Genomic DNA, 16953 nt, shown 5'->3' with positions numbered 1-16953 from the left:
AGATGCACAGTGAAGTCTGGTTTAGTCATTCTAATTCCACCATACTATGTCAGACTGCTACCATATTTTATTATGAGTTGACCCATTATCACTTACACTGTGTGTGTTATGAGCGTACTGGTGAGATGTTTACCAGTAGAGCTGACACTGGTGTGAACTCAGACAGTTAAGTCGGATGTTTACCCTCTTTGACGTTGGCGTTGATTAAATATTTAAAGAGACTTTTTAGTCTGAGTGAGTGGAGTACGCTCCGCATGAAAGATTAACGGTTACCCTGTGTGCATTATAATTTCAACAGACAATTTTTTACTGAATGTGGTCTTGGCGGGCAGCGTGGGCCCATATCACCTTATGCTTCACCTTCTTTTTACAACCCTGATTCCAAAAAAGCTGGGACTGTAAAAATCTAAATAAAACAGAATTCAGTCATTCACTGTTACAAGTTTTATAAAGCGCTCCTGTAGTCCATGCAGTAACATCCTTTATCCAATCATGTGCTCACAAAGTGGTGAACTCGCTCCATCCTCGCCTTTGCAGGATGCCCCTTTCATTCCCAGTCATGATCCTCTCACCTCTTACCAATGAGCCTGTTTACCTGTGGAATGATCCAAACAGGTGTTTTTGGAGCATTCCACATCTTTCCCAGCCTTTAGTTGCTCCTGAACCAACTTGCTTGTAACGTGCATTAAATTTAAAGGAGATATTTACAAAAAGCAATGAATCTGATGAGGTCAGACATTAAATTTATTGTCCTTGTACTGTTTTTTGGAATCAGGTTTGTATCAGGTTTGCTGCACTTAAGAGTTCAAACACTGATTAAACAACACTGAGACGTTACCATCAGGTCAAAACATTTTAATTAAAAAAAGAAAAATTATCAACTCACTTGTAAGACACTAGTCCTCCAACTTGTCCCATTTCTGCCACAGCTTACTTTCACACCAACACACCCTCATTCACTCATTCAGACAGCATGATGGACAGCGACTGCACCTTCAGAACAAAAACATGCAGGCTGATTCGCCATTATTAATTAACACATCCTAGGTTTATACAATCCAGTGTAGCACGGACGCAGGAAAGGACCATACTGGTGATTTTGCAAGCTTTAGCAAATGAATCAAAAACACGTCACTGCTGACCGTTTCCAATGTTTCGTAATCTTCCAGGTAGCTGCTGCATTTCATTCATCTTAAGTGTGGTAGGAAAATTAACTCTGAGATTTAACCTTGATGGGGAGGGGGGGGGTGAGAGTGGTTAGCAATAAAAGAAGAAAGTAATTGCACGCACATCACGTAGGTGTTGGCTGTGAGAAGAAAGCGTTGATGAAAGGGGTGACGCCTGCACACTTTAATAATAACGTCTTGATCCTACTTGGATCTTCATCGGGTCAGAGTGATGGAAAGCAGAAATGATTTGTACTTAAATGTGTTAAAACATGCAAAACCACAAGTACAGTCCTACAAAAAGAGCGAACAACGGCCCTCAGAGCAATGAAGGTTATTCAGCGTTTAAGTCTTAAACAGCACGCAGGGATGTGAGCGAAATAAACTGAGGAAAACTTCTTATGATGTGCAGCGACAGTTAATCTCTATTTACAAACGAATCAGAGGCAGAGAAACGGCAATTCCTCCTCTGCGAAGAAGCAATCACATCCCTGAGTACGGTATTTGTTATTCCAACCATTCAGACTGACTGCTGTGAGATCAGTTGCTATCATGACGTCCTCTCTGCTGAGTTTTTCCCGACCCACAGTCGCCGAAGAGGCTCACACTGAACATTAAAGAAACCTCAGCAGCGGTCATGATGCCCATGAGCACAACAAAGTACCGTGTGTGGTTGGGGACCTGCGGTGACGTTAAGTGTTCGAGTAACAGCCGGACAGCCCGTCTTCAGTGTCACGGACAGTCAAAGACACATTTCATCCATTCCCTTCCAGTGGCGCATGGAGCCGCATGCCAGTGTTAGCTGATATTTCTAGGTACATCGTTATCTCATTATTAACCGAGCAGCAGTCGCAGCCTGTTATCACGGAGCCCCTTCCTCCGCCCTCTCCGCCTTCTCCTCCCCGTCCTCCGCATCCTTGTCTTTGTTCTTTTTGTGTTTCTTCTTCTTGTGTTTGTGCTTGTGCTCCTTGTGTTCTCCTTTTTCTTGGCTGCTGTGCTTCTTGTGCTTTTTGTGTTTTTTGTGTTTCTTGTGTTTCTTCTTCTTCTTGTCTGTCGCAGTGGTCCCCGAGCCGCTGTTGCTCGGGGTGGGGCTGTGGGAGGCCTGGCTGGCGGTCAGGCTGGGGCTGCCGCTCCTGCCCTTCTCCGGCTCGGAGCCTTCGCCCTCGCTGTAGTCGGGCACGAAGGCCGCCTCGTCCGTCTCGCGGCCCAGGTCAGAACACAGACGCTGTCTCCTGGGCTCCGGGCCACGACTCTCCTCCCGTCCTCCGCTTCTACCTTCTGCTGCTCTGTCCTCCTTTCCTGTCGCTCCTCGTCCCTCATCTCTCCCTCCCCCTCCTCCTCTCCCTTCCTCTCTTACAGCAGATCTCCCTTCTTCTCTCGCTCCTCTCCCCTCCTCCCTGGCAGTTTTTGTCTTGCTGGGTTTGTCGGAGCTGGTCTGTGTCGTCCTGCCACCTTTACTCTCTTCTCTTGTTGCTCTCCCTTTCTTGTCATCTCTCACCACTCCTCTCCTCTCCTCCCTTGGAGGATCCCGGCCTTCGCTCCTCACAGGTTTAGGAGCTTCGGGCTGCACCTCTCTGCCTCGGCTCCTCTGCGGCACTGGTGAAGGCTCCTTGGGTGCGACAAGTCCGTTCTCCTGGCCTTCTTCGTCATCCTCTCTCTCCCACTTGGAGCGAGGAGGCGGCTGGATGAGCGGCTCCTCCCTGGCAGGGCTGGATGCGGGGCTCACACTTGGGCTTCGGCCACGGCTGTTCACGGGGCTAGATGGGGGCTGCTCTGCGGGTCTGGAGGACCGACTCTTCTGGTCTTTGACTGAATCACGCTTTGTTTCTTGAGTTGACCTGCGTTGAGGACAAAACACACGTTTAGAAACACTGTACTGCTAAAACACGGTCAGACTCACGATGAACAGTTTAAAACAAAAATGATCAAAACTTGATAAGATGCCTCAAGAGATGTCTCCTTCTTCCCACACATTGCTCCTTGTGAACACCTGCCGTCTACATCAGGTAACACGAGCGTGACGGGCTCTCACCTGGTGGAGCTCGCGCTGTGGCTCGTCAGGGCCTTACGGCTGATCCTGGGTTTGCTCTTCGCCACAGACTCCTCACTAACTTTCACAGCTGGAGGAGAAGGAGGGTGGAGGAGGACAGGAGCCATGTGTTAAATCGGTGTTTAATTAGACGACACCAGGCGAAATCAAAGTTATTGTCTCTTCACGCACGCACACACACACACACACACACACAGACTGAAATTACCTTCTCTGTGAGCAGCAGCTGGTTTGTCTCCTGAGGGGACACTCCTCTCTGTCCTGTCCTTGGATACGCTCCTGGGAAACACGAGAATGTAATTACACCAATTAACGACTGTGTTTACAGAACCATTATATACTGTATGACCACTATTTGCTTTCTTTCAGTCTCAGATATGGACGGTGGTTTGACAAGCAGCTGGGAAACAAACGTAACCGACCTGTCGGATTTAGCAGCTCTTTCTGACCCCTCCCCTCTCTCTTTGGAGGACGTGCTTGGTTTCTCATGGTGGTCCGGCACTCTTTTATTGACTGCTGATTTCTCTCCAATGGTCAATTTATCCAGAGAGACAGACCTCCCTCCTGCACTTCCACTGCCACCACCAGAGTTCTTCCGTTCTGTCCTCGCTGATCTCTCTCCTTCGGCGTCTTTCTCCACCGTAACTCCTGCCTTATGTGAGCCTGACCCCGAGACCCTGTCCCTCTCTCTGTCAGATGTCATGCCTCTGTCTCGCTCTGACCCAGAGGCTCTGTCTCGCTCTGACCCAGAGGCTCTGTCTCGCTCTGACCCAGAGGCTCTGTCTCGCTCTGACCCAGAGGCTCTGTCTCGCTCTGACCCAGAGGCTCTGTCTCGCTCTCTGTCCTGTCCAGAGCTTCTGGCCTGCTCTCTGTCTGAGCCCTGCAGTCTGTCTCCAGCGCTTCCCGGTCTCTCTCCGGAGACTCCCCTCTCAGCAGAGGCTGGCCGCTCCTTTCTTCCGGCACCTTCTGCAGTGCTGCTGGGTCGGTCTCCTTCGGAGGTGTTGGCAGCAGCTGATCGGTCTGAGCTGGACGTGGTCTTCTCAGGACCTGGTGGTGCTCTGTCTGTGGGTGCTGTCTCAGTGCTGCTTTTTCTCCCCAGATCTCTGTTCAGCTTGATCTTTCTCTGCGTCACCGGCTTCACCTGAACACAAACAAACGAACAAATCTTTACAAAGGGGGTTAAATCACAGAGGCTCAGCACTCAACTTTAATGGTAATAAGTTCTGAAATAACTGAGCTGATTAATGGTTATATTAATTGCAATTTTGATTGTGTTAAACACCACTATTCAGTTAATTGGAAAAATTAAACTTAACTGAAAATTACTGAGGATTATTTTCATGTTGTTTCAGCTCTAATGAACATAATCATTCTCTGCAGCCCTGGTGATGATGTGCAGCTACTTAATAACTACCAGAAACTTTAGTGAGTGTGATCAAAAAAAGGTCACATTATAAACGAACCTGTAAATACCTCTAGAGACACATACATCTCTGTCTACCTGTGTTACTGCAATGGACCCACCTGGAAGTCCATCAGGGATCTGATGGCTCCTCGGTCTGCGTCTCCTCGGCCCATGTCCCGGCTCCCTGGTAGGGGCAGAAGACCGGGCCTGTCTGAGGAGGGTGGGAGTCTGTGGAGCGGAGGCTGATGAGACATGTGTGAGTGGGACATGACCTCACCTCCACCCAGCCCATCTATTCTCCTCAACTTTCCAGGAGGAGGTCCGAGCAAAGAGCGGCCCTCCTCTCCCATCCTCCTCCGGCTGTCCACCGGGGAGCTGTGGAGGAGCGCGAGCCCATGTTGATGGGGGAGGGGAAGGAGGCCGCCGCCCTGGGGAACATCTCTTCTCGCCCGCATGTCGTGGCCGGGCCGAGGGCCGTCATGAACAGAGGGGAGATGAAGAGGCAGGGTCTGGGATGACAGCGGGGGCGTCTTCAGCAGGGCGGGCCTCACTGAGGAGCTTTTACCCTTTTCCTTTTTAGGGGTAGTCGAGTTGGGGGCATCTTCTGGTTTGGCTTTGATGGTCTTTAACGGTTTAGCGACAGAGGAGGAGGAGGAGGAGGACTCGTCTTTCTTTCTGGTCAGCATGCTGCCTTCTCCAGTCTTCTTCTTCACCTTGTCACTCTTTGCCTTCACGCCCTCCGTCTTTACTTTAGCTTTTACCTTCTGACCCTTATCTTTCTTAGTCTTATCAGACTGGGTCTTTGACGTCGACTTGGTTGAGGGTTTAACGGGAGCAGCGGTGCTTTTAGACGCTGGAGCTTTACTGGTTGAAGCACCAGCTGAAGGCTTTGAGGAGACGGGAGGCGTTTTAATGAGTGAGGGGATTTCATCCATTGGTTCGTCTCTGACAGGCGTGGCATCACCTCTGTCCACCGACTGGTGTGACGGCTCTGCTTCCTCCCCAGTCTTCTTCTTTTTTACTTTCTTTGACTTCAGGACTTTGGTGCTGGACTTGGTCCCCGATGAGGAAGAGGATGGAGGATGGGGAGGTGGAGCACCCCTCTCTTCTCTCCCTCTTCTTCCTCTCCCCTGTGGGGAGTAATCTCTAGATAATGGGGACATTCTGTCCCTCTCTCTGTCTCTGTCTCTGCTGCCACGACCTCTGTGATGGAGTGAGGGATGTTGACTGTCGTAGTCTTTGTAGTACTTGTTGTACCAGTATGCGTAGTCCTTCTCCCACTGTCGATACTTTTCTCTTTCCCAGCGCTCATGGCCACCAGGACTCGGACCCTTCAGTTCGTATGGTGCCAGCTCCCGAGGAGGTGGCTTCCGGCCATCTGGGCTGCGGCTCCGGTAGCCACCAGGGGAGCGAGACCGCGACCTAGACCTGTAGGGTCCTGCTCCTTCTGCTCCCTCCCAACCTCCTCCCCGGTATGAGGAAGGAGACCGCGGTGATCCAGAGCGCCGATACCCATAAGACCTTGAACGAGAGCGGGACCTCGTCCGCGAGCGTCCATAACTGCGCCCGTTGCGTCTTGAATAAGGGGAGCGGGGATAAGACCGGCCATGGGAGCGTGAACGGGAGCGGGATCGGCTGGGGGAGTAAGAGTAAGACCGGGACCTTGATCTGGATCTAGATCTTGATCTAGAACGAGAGTAAGAACGGCTGAATGGAGAGCGACTGTATGACCGTGACCTAGAAAAGGAAATGGTCGAAAAGACCAAAAGGAAACAAGGGGAGAAAGAAAGAAAGAAGATTATGCAAAAATGTGACAAATGGCTTAAAGGATTATGCATATGTAATTAATGTAAGAGGGAAAACCAATTTTGATACGCCCTTTTAATGAAGTTACCTGGAATAAGATGGTCTTCGTCTCTTTGGTGCATGTCTGTACTTCATAAGCTCTTTGTGGAAGTCTTTAGTAAATTCATCTAGTTTGGATGTAACTCTGTGGACACAAAGACAAAAACCACGAAACTTTCAAAATCACTGCAGTGTAAAACCTGAGCAGTTTTTTCTTACTGGATTCATAATCCCAACCACGAGTGATGTCAAGTCCAATTCTTTAACCTGAAAAGGACAAAAGACAACTCACTTGTCCTGTCTGTGGTGCCGCTGTCTGTAGAAATCTTCCTTAGAGAGGGGGGGCTGAGAGAGGGAGGTTGGAAGAGGAACAAGAGGGGGCTGGGTGCCAGGGGCAACCCAAGGGGGGTTGAGCACCGGTGGTCCGGGGGCATAACCGGGCTGGGGCTGGTAACCGAGGGCAGGAGGGGGGATGAGGCTCGGGCCGGAGGTGTACGGAGGGGGGTACGGCTGTAGTGGGGGCGGGTACAGGGATGGAGCTGGGAACACTGGAGGAACGGGTGCAGGGGGTGGAACCGTCTGGGAGAGAGTGGAGGGGTGTTCTCCTCTGCCCCTGAAGGACCTGGAACAAAGAGAGGGACACGAGCCATTGTGAGACTCACACATTACAATACAGGCCCATTAAAACGCCGCCATCAGTCCGACAACCACGACTGATGAAGTACGTGTGTCCACTCCATCCAACTGCCCAAACCTGCTACGACACAAACTTTCAATGGCTCTGATCGTCCCATAGACAGATCATACCTCTCCCAGTGTCTGCCTCCCCCTCTGTGAGAGTGGTGGGTGCGTGGCTGGTGACCTGACAGAGTGGAGACAGTTTGTTAGTTGTTGAATGTCTTTCCTTCAAGCTCACTTAATCTCCTTATATAACCTAAATTAAACCTCTTACCTGAAGGATGAGGCGGCCTTGGAGGTGGCGGGTGGCCAACAACACTTAAATGGTAGTTCTGAGGGAGAAATGAGAGAGAAAAATGGCGTTAGCTCCTGGACTTAAACTTTCTCATCTTCAGGGGAGAAGAATAAGACAAAGAATAAGTGATGCATAATACATTATTGGCTGATCACCAAGACGTTATCACATCAGTATGAGTCACAGCAAAAAGATATTTCTACAAATTTGTTTCAAAACCTTCACTGATGTGATCGAGGTGGACTCACCTGTGATCCACTTTCAGAGGTCCCTGATGAGTCCAGTGTCCCAGCAGGTTCTGGATCTGTTTCACTAAAACATCATCAGACACATTAGGACCCGGACAAGCGGCTCTTCCCTTCAAAGGTCACTTCTGGAGATTTCATGTCAGTGTATCTTGGGCTAAACTTACCCTGGTGGGGGTGGTTCACTATGGCTGGTGGACTGCACAGGAGAATGGGGGTCAACAACAGGTTGGGGGGCTGGTGAAGAAGCTTGTCCTTCAACAACAGCAGCATGAGGGGGGGTAGGAGCAGCAGTAGCAGCAGAAGCAGGTGCAGGGGCGGGAGGTGGGACCTGGGCTTGAGGGGCGGCGGAGGGCGCGCTTGTCGAAGACGGGTGCGTGACATTGGCGAGCAGCGGGTCCTGCTGTCTGGAGTGCAGAGGCCTGACCAACTGAGGGCGCGGGGGAGGCGGCGCTGCATTTTGGAGCTGCTTGCGCACACGTTTGGTGTATCCAGTCTCATTCTTAAAGTTATTCACAGCCTGCATGAAGAAAAACAGATGGCACAGCATTTCAAATATATATGCTACCAGCTTGTCTTAGAGCTGAGCTCAAAATGTGCGTTTGAGTCGGTTACCTGTCGAAGAAACTTGTTGGCAATGAGGTTATCAGGTGACACATCTGACTGTTTGCATGTGAAGCAGATGTGCTCCTCTGAGTCCAACAAAGCAGTTCTGATACCTGAAAACACACAGTCCTTCATTAGACACGTTCATCGAATCTCTAGTGTACATTTTTGAGGAAAAGTGCTTCCCCTCAACCTGCCAAGAGATCATACACATTCAAGCAACTTCCTACTTCCTCAAAATAGCTTTCAACATTTCCAGAGATTGAGCATGAAATCATTCCAATACACTGTGGAACATAACAGCAAGACAATTTCCAAACATCAGAAATGAGAAATTTATCAGCTACTCAAAATGCAGCATGTCCTGGGGCTGCAGCACTCTGCAGAAGCCGCTCGGATAAATGGGCCTTTCTGCCATTTCCACAGTGGATTTGTCCCTCAACGACTGTCAACATTTGTGCAAAATGAACATTTCTGACAAATATGCGGTGGGACCAAAACACAGACAGTAAGGCTGTCTGAGCCAATTTTGTGCAAAGACTAGTTTTTACTTCTACTTTTCCATTAGATTTTTAAAAACCTGTGAGATTTTTATGACTAGTGCACATGAAGAACTCACAATCATCGCAGTAGCTGTTTCCACAGCAGGGTATGACGACTGCGTCCGTCATCAGGTCGTTGCAGATGGGACACAAGAGCTCATCTGGGATCGGATCTGAATCGTCCTCAGATGACGACTGGTCGTGTGGCACAAACGGCGGCCGCTCCTTCTTTCCTTGCGCGTACGCCTCCCTGCATCAACACAGATTTGTTTTTTGACCTTGAGGACGATGTTATTATCAAAAAAAAAAAAGCTGTAAGCCTGTGCGTTTGTGGACACAGAAACAGGACATGACAGGGACAAACATGACACTAATTAATGTGCCACACCAGTAACAACACAGTGTGAGTTTGGTGCCCTTGGCTGACACGTACGCATCTATGGCAGGTATAGCGTATTCTCCAGTGCTGGTTAACATGGCTCCCTTGGTGCCTGGCTCTGCTTTCACCATGAAGCTCTGAGGAATGCCCTTACTAATTCTTACTGGCTTGGGACCCTCCACGCTCTTATCCTGGACCTACAAAGAACAATCACCCAAAAAGCAAACGTTATTTATTTCTCAGAAGTAACACCTAGTAAAAATTAACCTCCCAGACTGTTTAAATCAAATGAGAGATGATAAATACCATCAGCATGGGGCACTGTCGGATGTAGTGACCAGCCTTTCCACAACGATAGCAGGTATAGTGAGCAGGTGGAGGTCCAACTGCCTTCTTGGAGTAGCTACAGAGACAAGAGCAATTCATTTTTTAAGACTACGTACAGCTGGTGAATGTTGTTTAATAATAAGCTTAAAGCAAAAATCTGGTTTAAGTCAAGTAAAAGAGAGAAATCTGTGTATACTAACTGTATCGGGTCATATTCATGATTGGACTGAGACATCATGGCTTTAATCTTGTCTTCCTCTGATGCATTTGCATCAACCAGGTTAGCCGTCTGAAGCGCGAAACGGAGAGAGGAGGCAAAAAGAGAAAAGGAGGATGTCAACCCCACAAGAGCAAGGACAAATCTACTCAGCTGAAGAAATATTTTCTGGAAGTACAGCCAGCATGTACGGGCACAGTACCTTGGCCAGTTGGGCAAGTGACAAAGAAGGAGAAGAATCAGTCTGCAGGAGAATCAGAGTACAGATATTAAAGGTGTTAACATAAGCTGGAACAGACAAACAGCGGATGATAAGAGCCCAGATAGTCCCCCACCACATCCGTGCCCAGTCCCACCTCAGCCTCTGCTGAGTACTCAGCGTGCATGAAATCATGCAGGTACACGAGCGAGCGTTCGATCAAGACATGGTTTACTAGTCTAGTGCACGATGTTCATCCCTCTGCTGATAGCATTGTGTCATAAGCCCTGAAGAAAAATCTTCGAAGTTAACATAGTGAAAGCTTCACACGGGGTTGTGTCTGGAGAATAAATCGAGGAATCAACCAAACAGCAACGTAATCTACAAACAAGGTGACTTTTTAAAGTGAGGACTAACAGTTTTATGTCCTTTAAGTAGCTCTACTTTACGAGAACCTCGTACAGACTAAAGGTATCATCTACCCTGTCTAGGCAGCATCCAGTTTTTTCCAATCTACTTTAGATGAAATCACTTGTATACGACGAAAGCCTCAGAGGCTGCGTTCTTATCACATCCCTCCAAGCTGCAATCATGCCAATGAGCTAACATTACTGAAGGCCTTTGAACCGACTGCATTTCAGTTAGGAAGTAATATGTAAGCGAGCTAAGCCTGTACTCCACACTGATACTTTTTTAATTAATCAATTTTGTCAATCAAAGGAAAATTAATTGCAAGTGCTATTTTTGGTCATTTGACTGTAAATGGAGTCTTGGAGTGGTGGTCAGACAAAAGAAGCAATTTGAACAATTTGTGCTCCGGGAGATTTTGATGATCAGTTTAAAGACTAAATGATTAATTGAGAAAATGAGCAGATTGATCAATAATGAAAACAATTGTTTGTTGCAGCCCCATTTCCAAGCTACACATAGCAGAGTCTGGATATGTTAACTCAAAGAACTTCAGAATTAACGTTTCCTCAACACCTGACGGCCACCGATCATACACTTAGGAAAAGGCATGCTAGCTAGCTAAGTCTCATCTCATTTGTGGTCTGATAAGCAGCAAATCAATCAAATCCAGAGCCCCATAATCACTTTTTTCCAAGCTACTGTAGCGGTCACATCCTGCAGGACCCACGTGAACATGGTCTCCATGTCATTTGGAAATGGGAGCGGTTTCATTTAAAGTAGGCCGGTAAAAACAACAGACGCTGCAGGTGATATAAAGGCACTACAGCTCATATCCAAAACACAGAGTTTCTTAAAGATGAACTGTTGCAAACTTATGCTGAAAATGTAAATGACTGAAATGAAATGACATTTTTGACTATCACTGTAAGAAAGTCCTTGAGAACTGCAACACTACTAAACCGCATTAAATCTAACAAGTAAAGCAATGTTTTACTCCCAACTACTCCTCCATGTACAAGACCTGCTGATATTCTAACTTCTGACAATGGTAATGTCCAAGAGCATTTGCTTAAGCGGTTCCTGGTTTATTTGGCCTTCATCAGCACATTCAAAATGAACACTGCTGGCACATCCCTCTGTAGAGACCCTAAAGCTTCTCCTGCTGTAGTGGAGAGAGAGCGATTTCTCAAAGGAATACTTGACATTTAATTTCAGCGTGCAGTTCATCTTCATCAGGCCACAGCGATTTAAGTTTCTGCATCGGCTTGTCATAATCACAACCAGCTCAAGACCGCTTTCTGTAAGCTAATGAGCTAGCAAGGCATGTGCCAAGCTGCCTCGATGACAAGCAAATACTCTGAAGTGTCAAATTTGTAGGGCTGATAAGACACAAATGCAGAGCTGTTTCATTAATAAAATGCCCCACGAAGAGCAAACGAAAGCAACGTGAGCTGTCAAGTGTTCCTTCAAATCGCTCCCTTAAACAGCCCCTACAAGTGGAGGGATGTCTCTGCAATGCAGGTCGGGGTTCAATGAACCATGAGAATTAAATCTCCTGCACGGAGACAACAGCAAACAAAAATGGCGCTCTGCCTAATTCCTTTTCTTTAAGTAAAGAAACAAACGGGCAGGGTGGGTCGTCCTGCATGATATACAGGGCTTGGAGGACACGCAGGGTATTGCAGAAAGCTGTGGAGGGAACACACAGGGATCTGGTACAAGCGGTTCTGACACCGAACCACTCAACAACTTTATTGACAGGTTCTGCAGCTTACAGCTTACAGGACACACTACACCAGTATACTTCTCACTGCAGCAACCGTGGAAGGCCACCGGAGATTGACAAGATGCTTACTTAACTGATAAAGTGTCATTGTACTTTGTGAGCATGTCACAACATTATGCGTCAGTGGCCAAGTCACAAAATCTCACTTAGCAAAACTAGCTTCTTACTGGTCCCCCAAACCACAGTTTTAACAAAACATTTTGAACTAGTACCTGAGTCTTTGCAAAACAAACACTTGGGAATCTGAATTAATTCAAAGTATTTAACTCACTAGAATGAAACCTGTGAGCTTTTAATGTTTAAGGGTTGTGTGCAGTCCATACTCAATGCAGAATAGAACATCTTCATGGTGAAATTGTACATGACAGAACAATTGACATTGGCAAATGTTACTGAACAACAGATTTAAGTATACTGAAGTTTAGCAGGGCAAGCTTTCAAAATAAAAATCACTGGCAAGTCTCGTCCACTCACAACTTTGGTCTTGTAATTGTAATCAATGTGAATTACAATAAATCCCAGCCACACTTTACCTCATTGGGATCTTAAACCACATAATAAATAAAATATTTTCACAGAAAATAAAATGACAATGAATTATAATACACAAATACCATATTTTCCTTTTACAAACCCCTTAAAAACACATTTCCCGGCATAAAGTAGGCTACAAAAACCATTTCATTATGAAATACAGTCATTAACAGTTTAAATGGTTTCTCAATCAATTATAGTGGCAACAGTTAAACAATTCGTCTGTTCGGAGCATTCAAAAACAATGGTGGCTCGTCTGTTGTTTCTCATCTCACTCAGCCACGATTTCAGACTTTAATTTTTGAAGTTCAAAACAGAAACCCAGGGTTTTTAGAGAGAAACAACAAACTATTTTAACTGTGGTAACTCGAGGAAATTCTCGCAGAAAGACATCAGATCACATATAGAGGTTGAGATCTCAACACAAATGCAGCCAACACACAGTGAACAGAAGGTACACACAACTTAACTGCTGTTGACAGAATGTTCGAGAAAGGTGACTTAAGCCAGAAAGAGGGGGAGAGGGAGAGAGGTGAGAGGAAGAGGAGGAGGAGGAGGAGGAGGAGAGTGTGTTGATTTTGGGTTTGTTTTACATACGGGTCTAGAAGATCCCACCACAGCTGTGTCAGAACGATCTCTGCAGAGACAAACACAGGACAGCAAGAAAACATCAGCTGCTGACACAACACATCAGCTAAACTGTGATCCAGTCCAGGATCAAGATTTAAACTGTGACTGGGTTAAGAGAGACCTGCGTTATACTGTAACCACAGGAAATCCAGTGTAAACCCGTTCATGGTTTTGAACTATTAGCAAGTGTTTTGCTCAACAAGTTTGTGTCGATTGGCGATCGTATTGATTAAAATAGCTTTTTTATTCGCTATTTACTATGAGAACCAAGATTTTATCAAAATAATGTCAAGAATTTGCACCTACTGTGCATTGAGATTCTAGTGAAGCAGCAGACCAGTTAATCAGCACAAGTGACGGCTGCGTTTTAAATGCTTTAATTACAAACCAGCTTGCCATCTCTTTCCATGACCTGACTCCCTGCATCTCTGTTCTCCATATGCCTGCTCAGCAAAACTTTTCTCCCTGCTACATAAGAGCAGTTGGCATTGCGGGTGTGATTCAGGCTGTGATGCTGACATGATGCTGTGATATTTTTTGCACCGAGCACAAACAGAGTTTTAAAAGAGAGCTGTTTGTGTGCAAATAAATTAGTGGTCTGCACGTCCTTCACTTTTACACTGATTGCAGATGGACTGTGTGAATATCCTGAAGCTCACCTTTGGCATCTGGGTAAAACCCATAATATTACCAAATATAAGATGTTTTTGTTTTTTTACTGAGGAACATTCCTACGAAACAGACCCTGCCGCCAATATTGCTGGTTTTGGATGAGACACGGTCACGAAATTACAAATCCTACCATGGTAAAAGGTGGGTCGTGCCTTTGCCATGGTAGACTTTGTAATGTAGGGGTCAGACCTCTAGTACCCAACTGAAAATAAATTTTATTTTTTCAGGTTTCTCATCGGCCAGCATGGCTTTGGGATTAGGGTTATATCTCCAGCTGTTGGTTTGGCGTGCTCTTGACAGCTCCTCAACTGTGTTTTTTTAGCTTTCATATGGACAAATGTTTTAAGAAACGCAACCATGATTGGTCGATATGAAAACAGAAACCATTAACCAACCCTACTGTTCAATCGCGATTCAAGTAGCCTGGCAATTTTATATTTTAAGCATACATACACAATGAACGTCCTGCCAGCAGGTTTTACTCCTCCAATCGGAGTGCGGCGGACGATCACAGACGAATGTTTTGGGATATGGGCTTCATCATCCGTGTATTCTGCAAAACATGAGACAAAGGATTAGAAAACACAGAACACGATGACACCTACACAATATTACCAAAACCTGACCGCAAGAACACATCAGATTTGTCAAAGTTGGATCAAAAAAACAGTACATGTGGACAAAGCATGTGTAAATGTGTACAGTGAGAGTGTCTCAACACAAACTGCCAAAGCAACAGTTTTCACCACATTAGAAGTATGAGTCTTTTGTTAAATAAAGGGTTATGGGTACATTTACTATAGCTTGTATCATTTCAAAATTTCAAGTTAAGCTGGGAAAATATAAATTCTACATCTTTGATATTTCCATGTTTTTGTAAATCACCTGTTAGATTGGGTAGATACACATAAAGTCAGACTGCTTGGTAATTGGTAATATTCAATCTGAAATATAAAGTCATTTATAAGAAACCTGTCTCAGGAAATGCTTTGTATTTGCCAAACAAAACAATCTGAAGACGCCATCCTGGGCTTTTGGACTGTTATGATTTATTGTAGACCACATAATTATCGAGAAGACAACCATCAGATTAAATGGAATTTGGCTATAATGGAACTAGACCTTATTTTCGTCCCTGAAATGGGATGTGAACTTAATCACACTTAAATATCTAAAACGATCACCCGGCTTGACCCCCTTCCCTGACATATTCTTCAACAAAAACAACCAGAACTAAACTGTCCGCCCATCATCTGCTGCTATTCTCAAACATTATGGGTGACAGGTTAGTCAAACACTTTGTAATGCGTCAGCTGAGCACGTACCTTCTCGCGTCTGCGCATTGGTGATCTGCAGGTCGCAGTCTGTGGCCTTGAGGCGCTCTCGGCCCATAATCTGCCTTTTCAACTCGCTGAGTGTGATATGCAGCCCATCGAAAGTGACTGTATTGTAGTCCAGTTTGGAAGAAAACTTATAGTGAACACACGACATTTTTACAGGTCTAAGCACTTAAGTCAATCAAGCACAAGTGTGGGGAAAAACACAGGCCTGGTATGATAGCAAAACAAATCAGCGTCAACACTGCACACAGGAGGCTAAATCTGGTAACTTTAATAGGTAAACTTTCTTTGTATTCGCTGAAACACTGTGGACAAAGAAATGACTAAAATAAAGAAGAATTCGGCTCGCAGATGGCGATAGAGTCCTTGTTACTGCCAAAGAAAAATAGTTGAGGTTTGAGGCCAGAGCGCCATTAAGCGGCGCAGTCGGCCTCGTCAGTTCTTTAAAGTCCGATAAAACACAACAGGATGCCACCAAATCCAAGAGAGTCCATGCAACACACTGTTAATCTGTCACATGGGTGTAAATGAGGCGAAGTCCGTCGTGAATTGTCCTTGATGGAAAACCCGGTACGCCACACTGCAAGCCGCGAGAGTAGCTAGCAGCGGGCCTGGGGTTTTCCGAGCATCAGTCCTTGTGGATAATATTTTGACTTTTGGAACAGTTCTTATTTTTCAAGTCAAGACAAAAACTACCGAGCTCCCCAAAAAGTCCACAAAACTGCGTGTTCGCTTCCGCAACGAGTCCACAAACCTCTGAATTCTTATATCATAATCTAGCGTACAAATGTTAACTTAGCTAGTTAGCTAATGCCAAGGCTAACATGCTACACCAAGATTGGATTAGCTAACGTTACCTCGCCACTCAACACAATATGAAAACACTTGCCTAACAAAAGCTAACAGCTAGCGTTAGCTAGTGGTTAGCGGTGCTATGCTAGTAATGTAGCCCATGTAAGATGTCGAATAATTTAACAAAATCCAACAGTTACGCGTTCAACACGCAAAGATTCCTCTTCGGTACACGGTTATTTTCCAGAATGAACAGCTGATAGTTATGTATCCAGATTAATCTTCAATTTAAATCCTTAAAATCCATTTCGGTTATCCAAGCTGCTTTACTCCTCGCTGTTTCATCAAAATGGCGCCGTACGGAACCGGATGTACCCAGGTTCATTCCAAAGAGTACATATGAAGTCAAGATGGCTTGACAAGACGTTTCTTAATTTTTTTTCTTTTTGTTCACAGAAATTGGCCTCGATAACAGCAAGTGCTGATTTACCACATGCCAAGTGTCCACCACCATTTCATAAAATTATCATTTATTTCTCAAATCAATTAATGCTGTTACAACGATTATCTTAGCCAACTTTCATCCTAAGTGTCTTGTTGTAGCAGCACATTTTAATATGCTAGCCTTTTTGCTGCGGAGCAAGGGTTTTGAGCAAGGTAGATGTGAACTATCTTCGTTTACTTGTGTTCTTTGGTGGTTTCACGGTGTCACGGTGACTTGTGTCAGGGTTGTTATCCGTGTGAAAAGGCGAATAATATTTCTCACACGACCTCCATGCCTACATGCCTGTTGCAATGTTTCTGTTCATTATTCGAATCAACAATCTTCAGGTT

The 16953-nt window shown here is 45.9% G+C and overlaps 1 protein-coding gene across 2 annotated transcripts; it reads right to left on the bottom strand.

Moving 5' to 3' along the window:
- Window positions 1–840: 840 nt before the first annotated feature.
- Window positions 841–15609, bottom strand: LOC139338562 (E3 ubiquitin-protein ligase RBBP6-like). Of its 2 annotated transcripts, none has more exons than XM_070973710.1 (20): window positions 15313–15609; window positions 14441–14540; window positions 13283–13322; window positions 9958–9999; window positions 9739–9827; window positions 9518–9614; window positions 9266–9408; window positions 8910–9082; window positions 8300–8403; window positions 7852–8204; window positions 7688–7751; window positions 7419–7476; window positions 7274–7328; window positions 6759–7088; window positions 6516–6611; window positions 4741–6358; window positions 3639–4357; window positions 3425–3495; window positions 3199–3286; window positions 841–3004 (listed from the first exon to the last, which is right to left on the bottom strand). In XM_070973710.1, the coding sequence occupies exons 1-20, from the start codon at window positions 15476–15478 to the stop codon at window positions 2029–2031; spliced, it is 5382 nt and encodes a 1793-aa protein (XP_070829811.1). In that variant the 5' UTR covers window positions 15479–15609; the 3' UTR covers window positions 841–2028. The 2 variants fall into 2 exon arrangements, with proteins under 2 accessions (XP_070829811.1, XP_070829819.1); XM_070973718.1 differs by having other exon boundaries at window positions 4741–6307.
- Between the last annotated feature and the right edge of the window lie 1344 nt (window positions 15610–16953).

Source organism: Chaetodon trifascialis, chromosome 2, assembly GCF_039877785.1.
Source record: "Chaetodon trifascialis isolate fChaTrf1 chromosome 2, fChaTrf1.hap1, whole genome shotgun sequence".
NCBI lineage: Eukaryota > Metazoa > Chordata > Actinopteri > Chaetodontiformes > Chaetodontidae > Chaetodon > Chaetodon trifascialis.
Note: the sequence above shows the minus strand (reverse complement) of the source record. Positions and strands in the feature narration are given on the sequence as shown.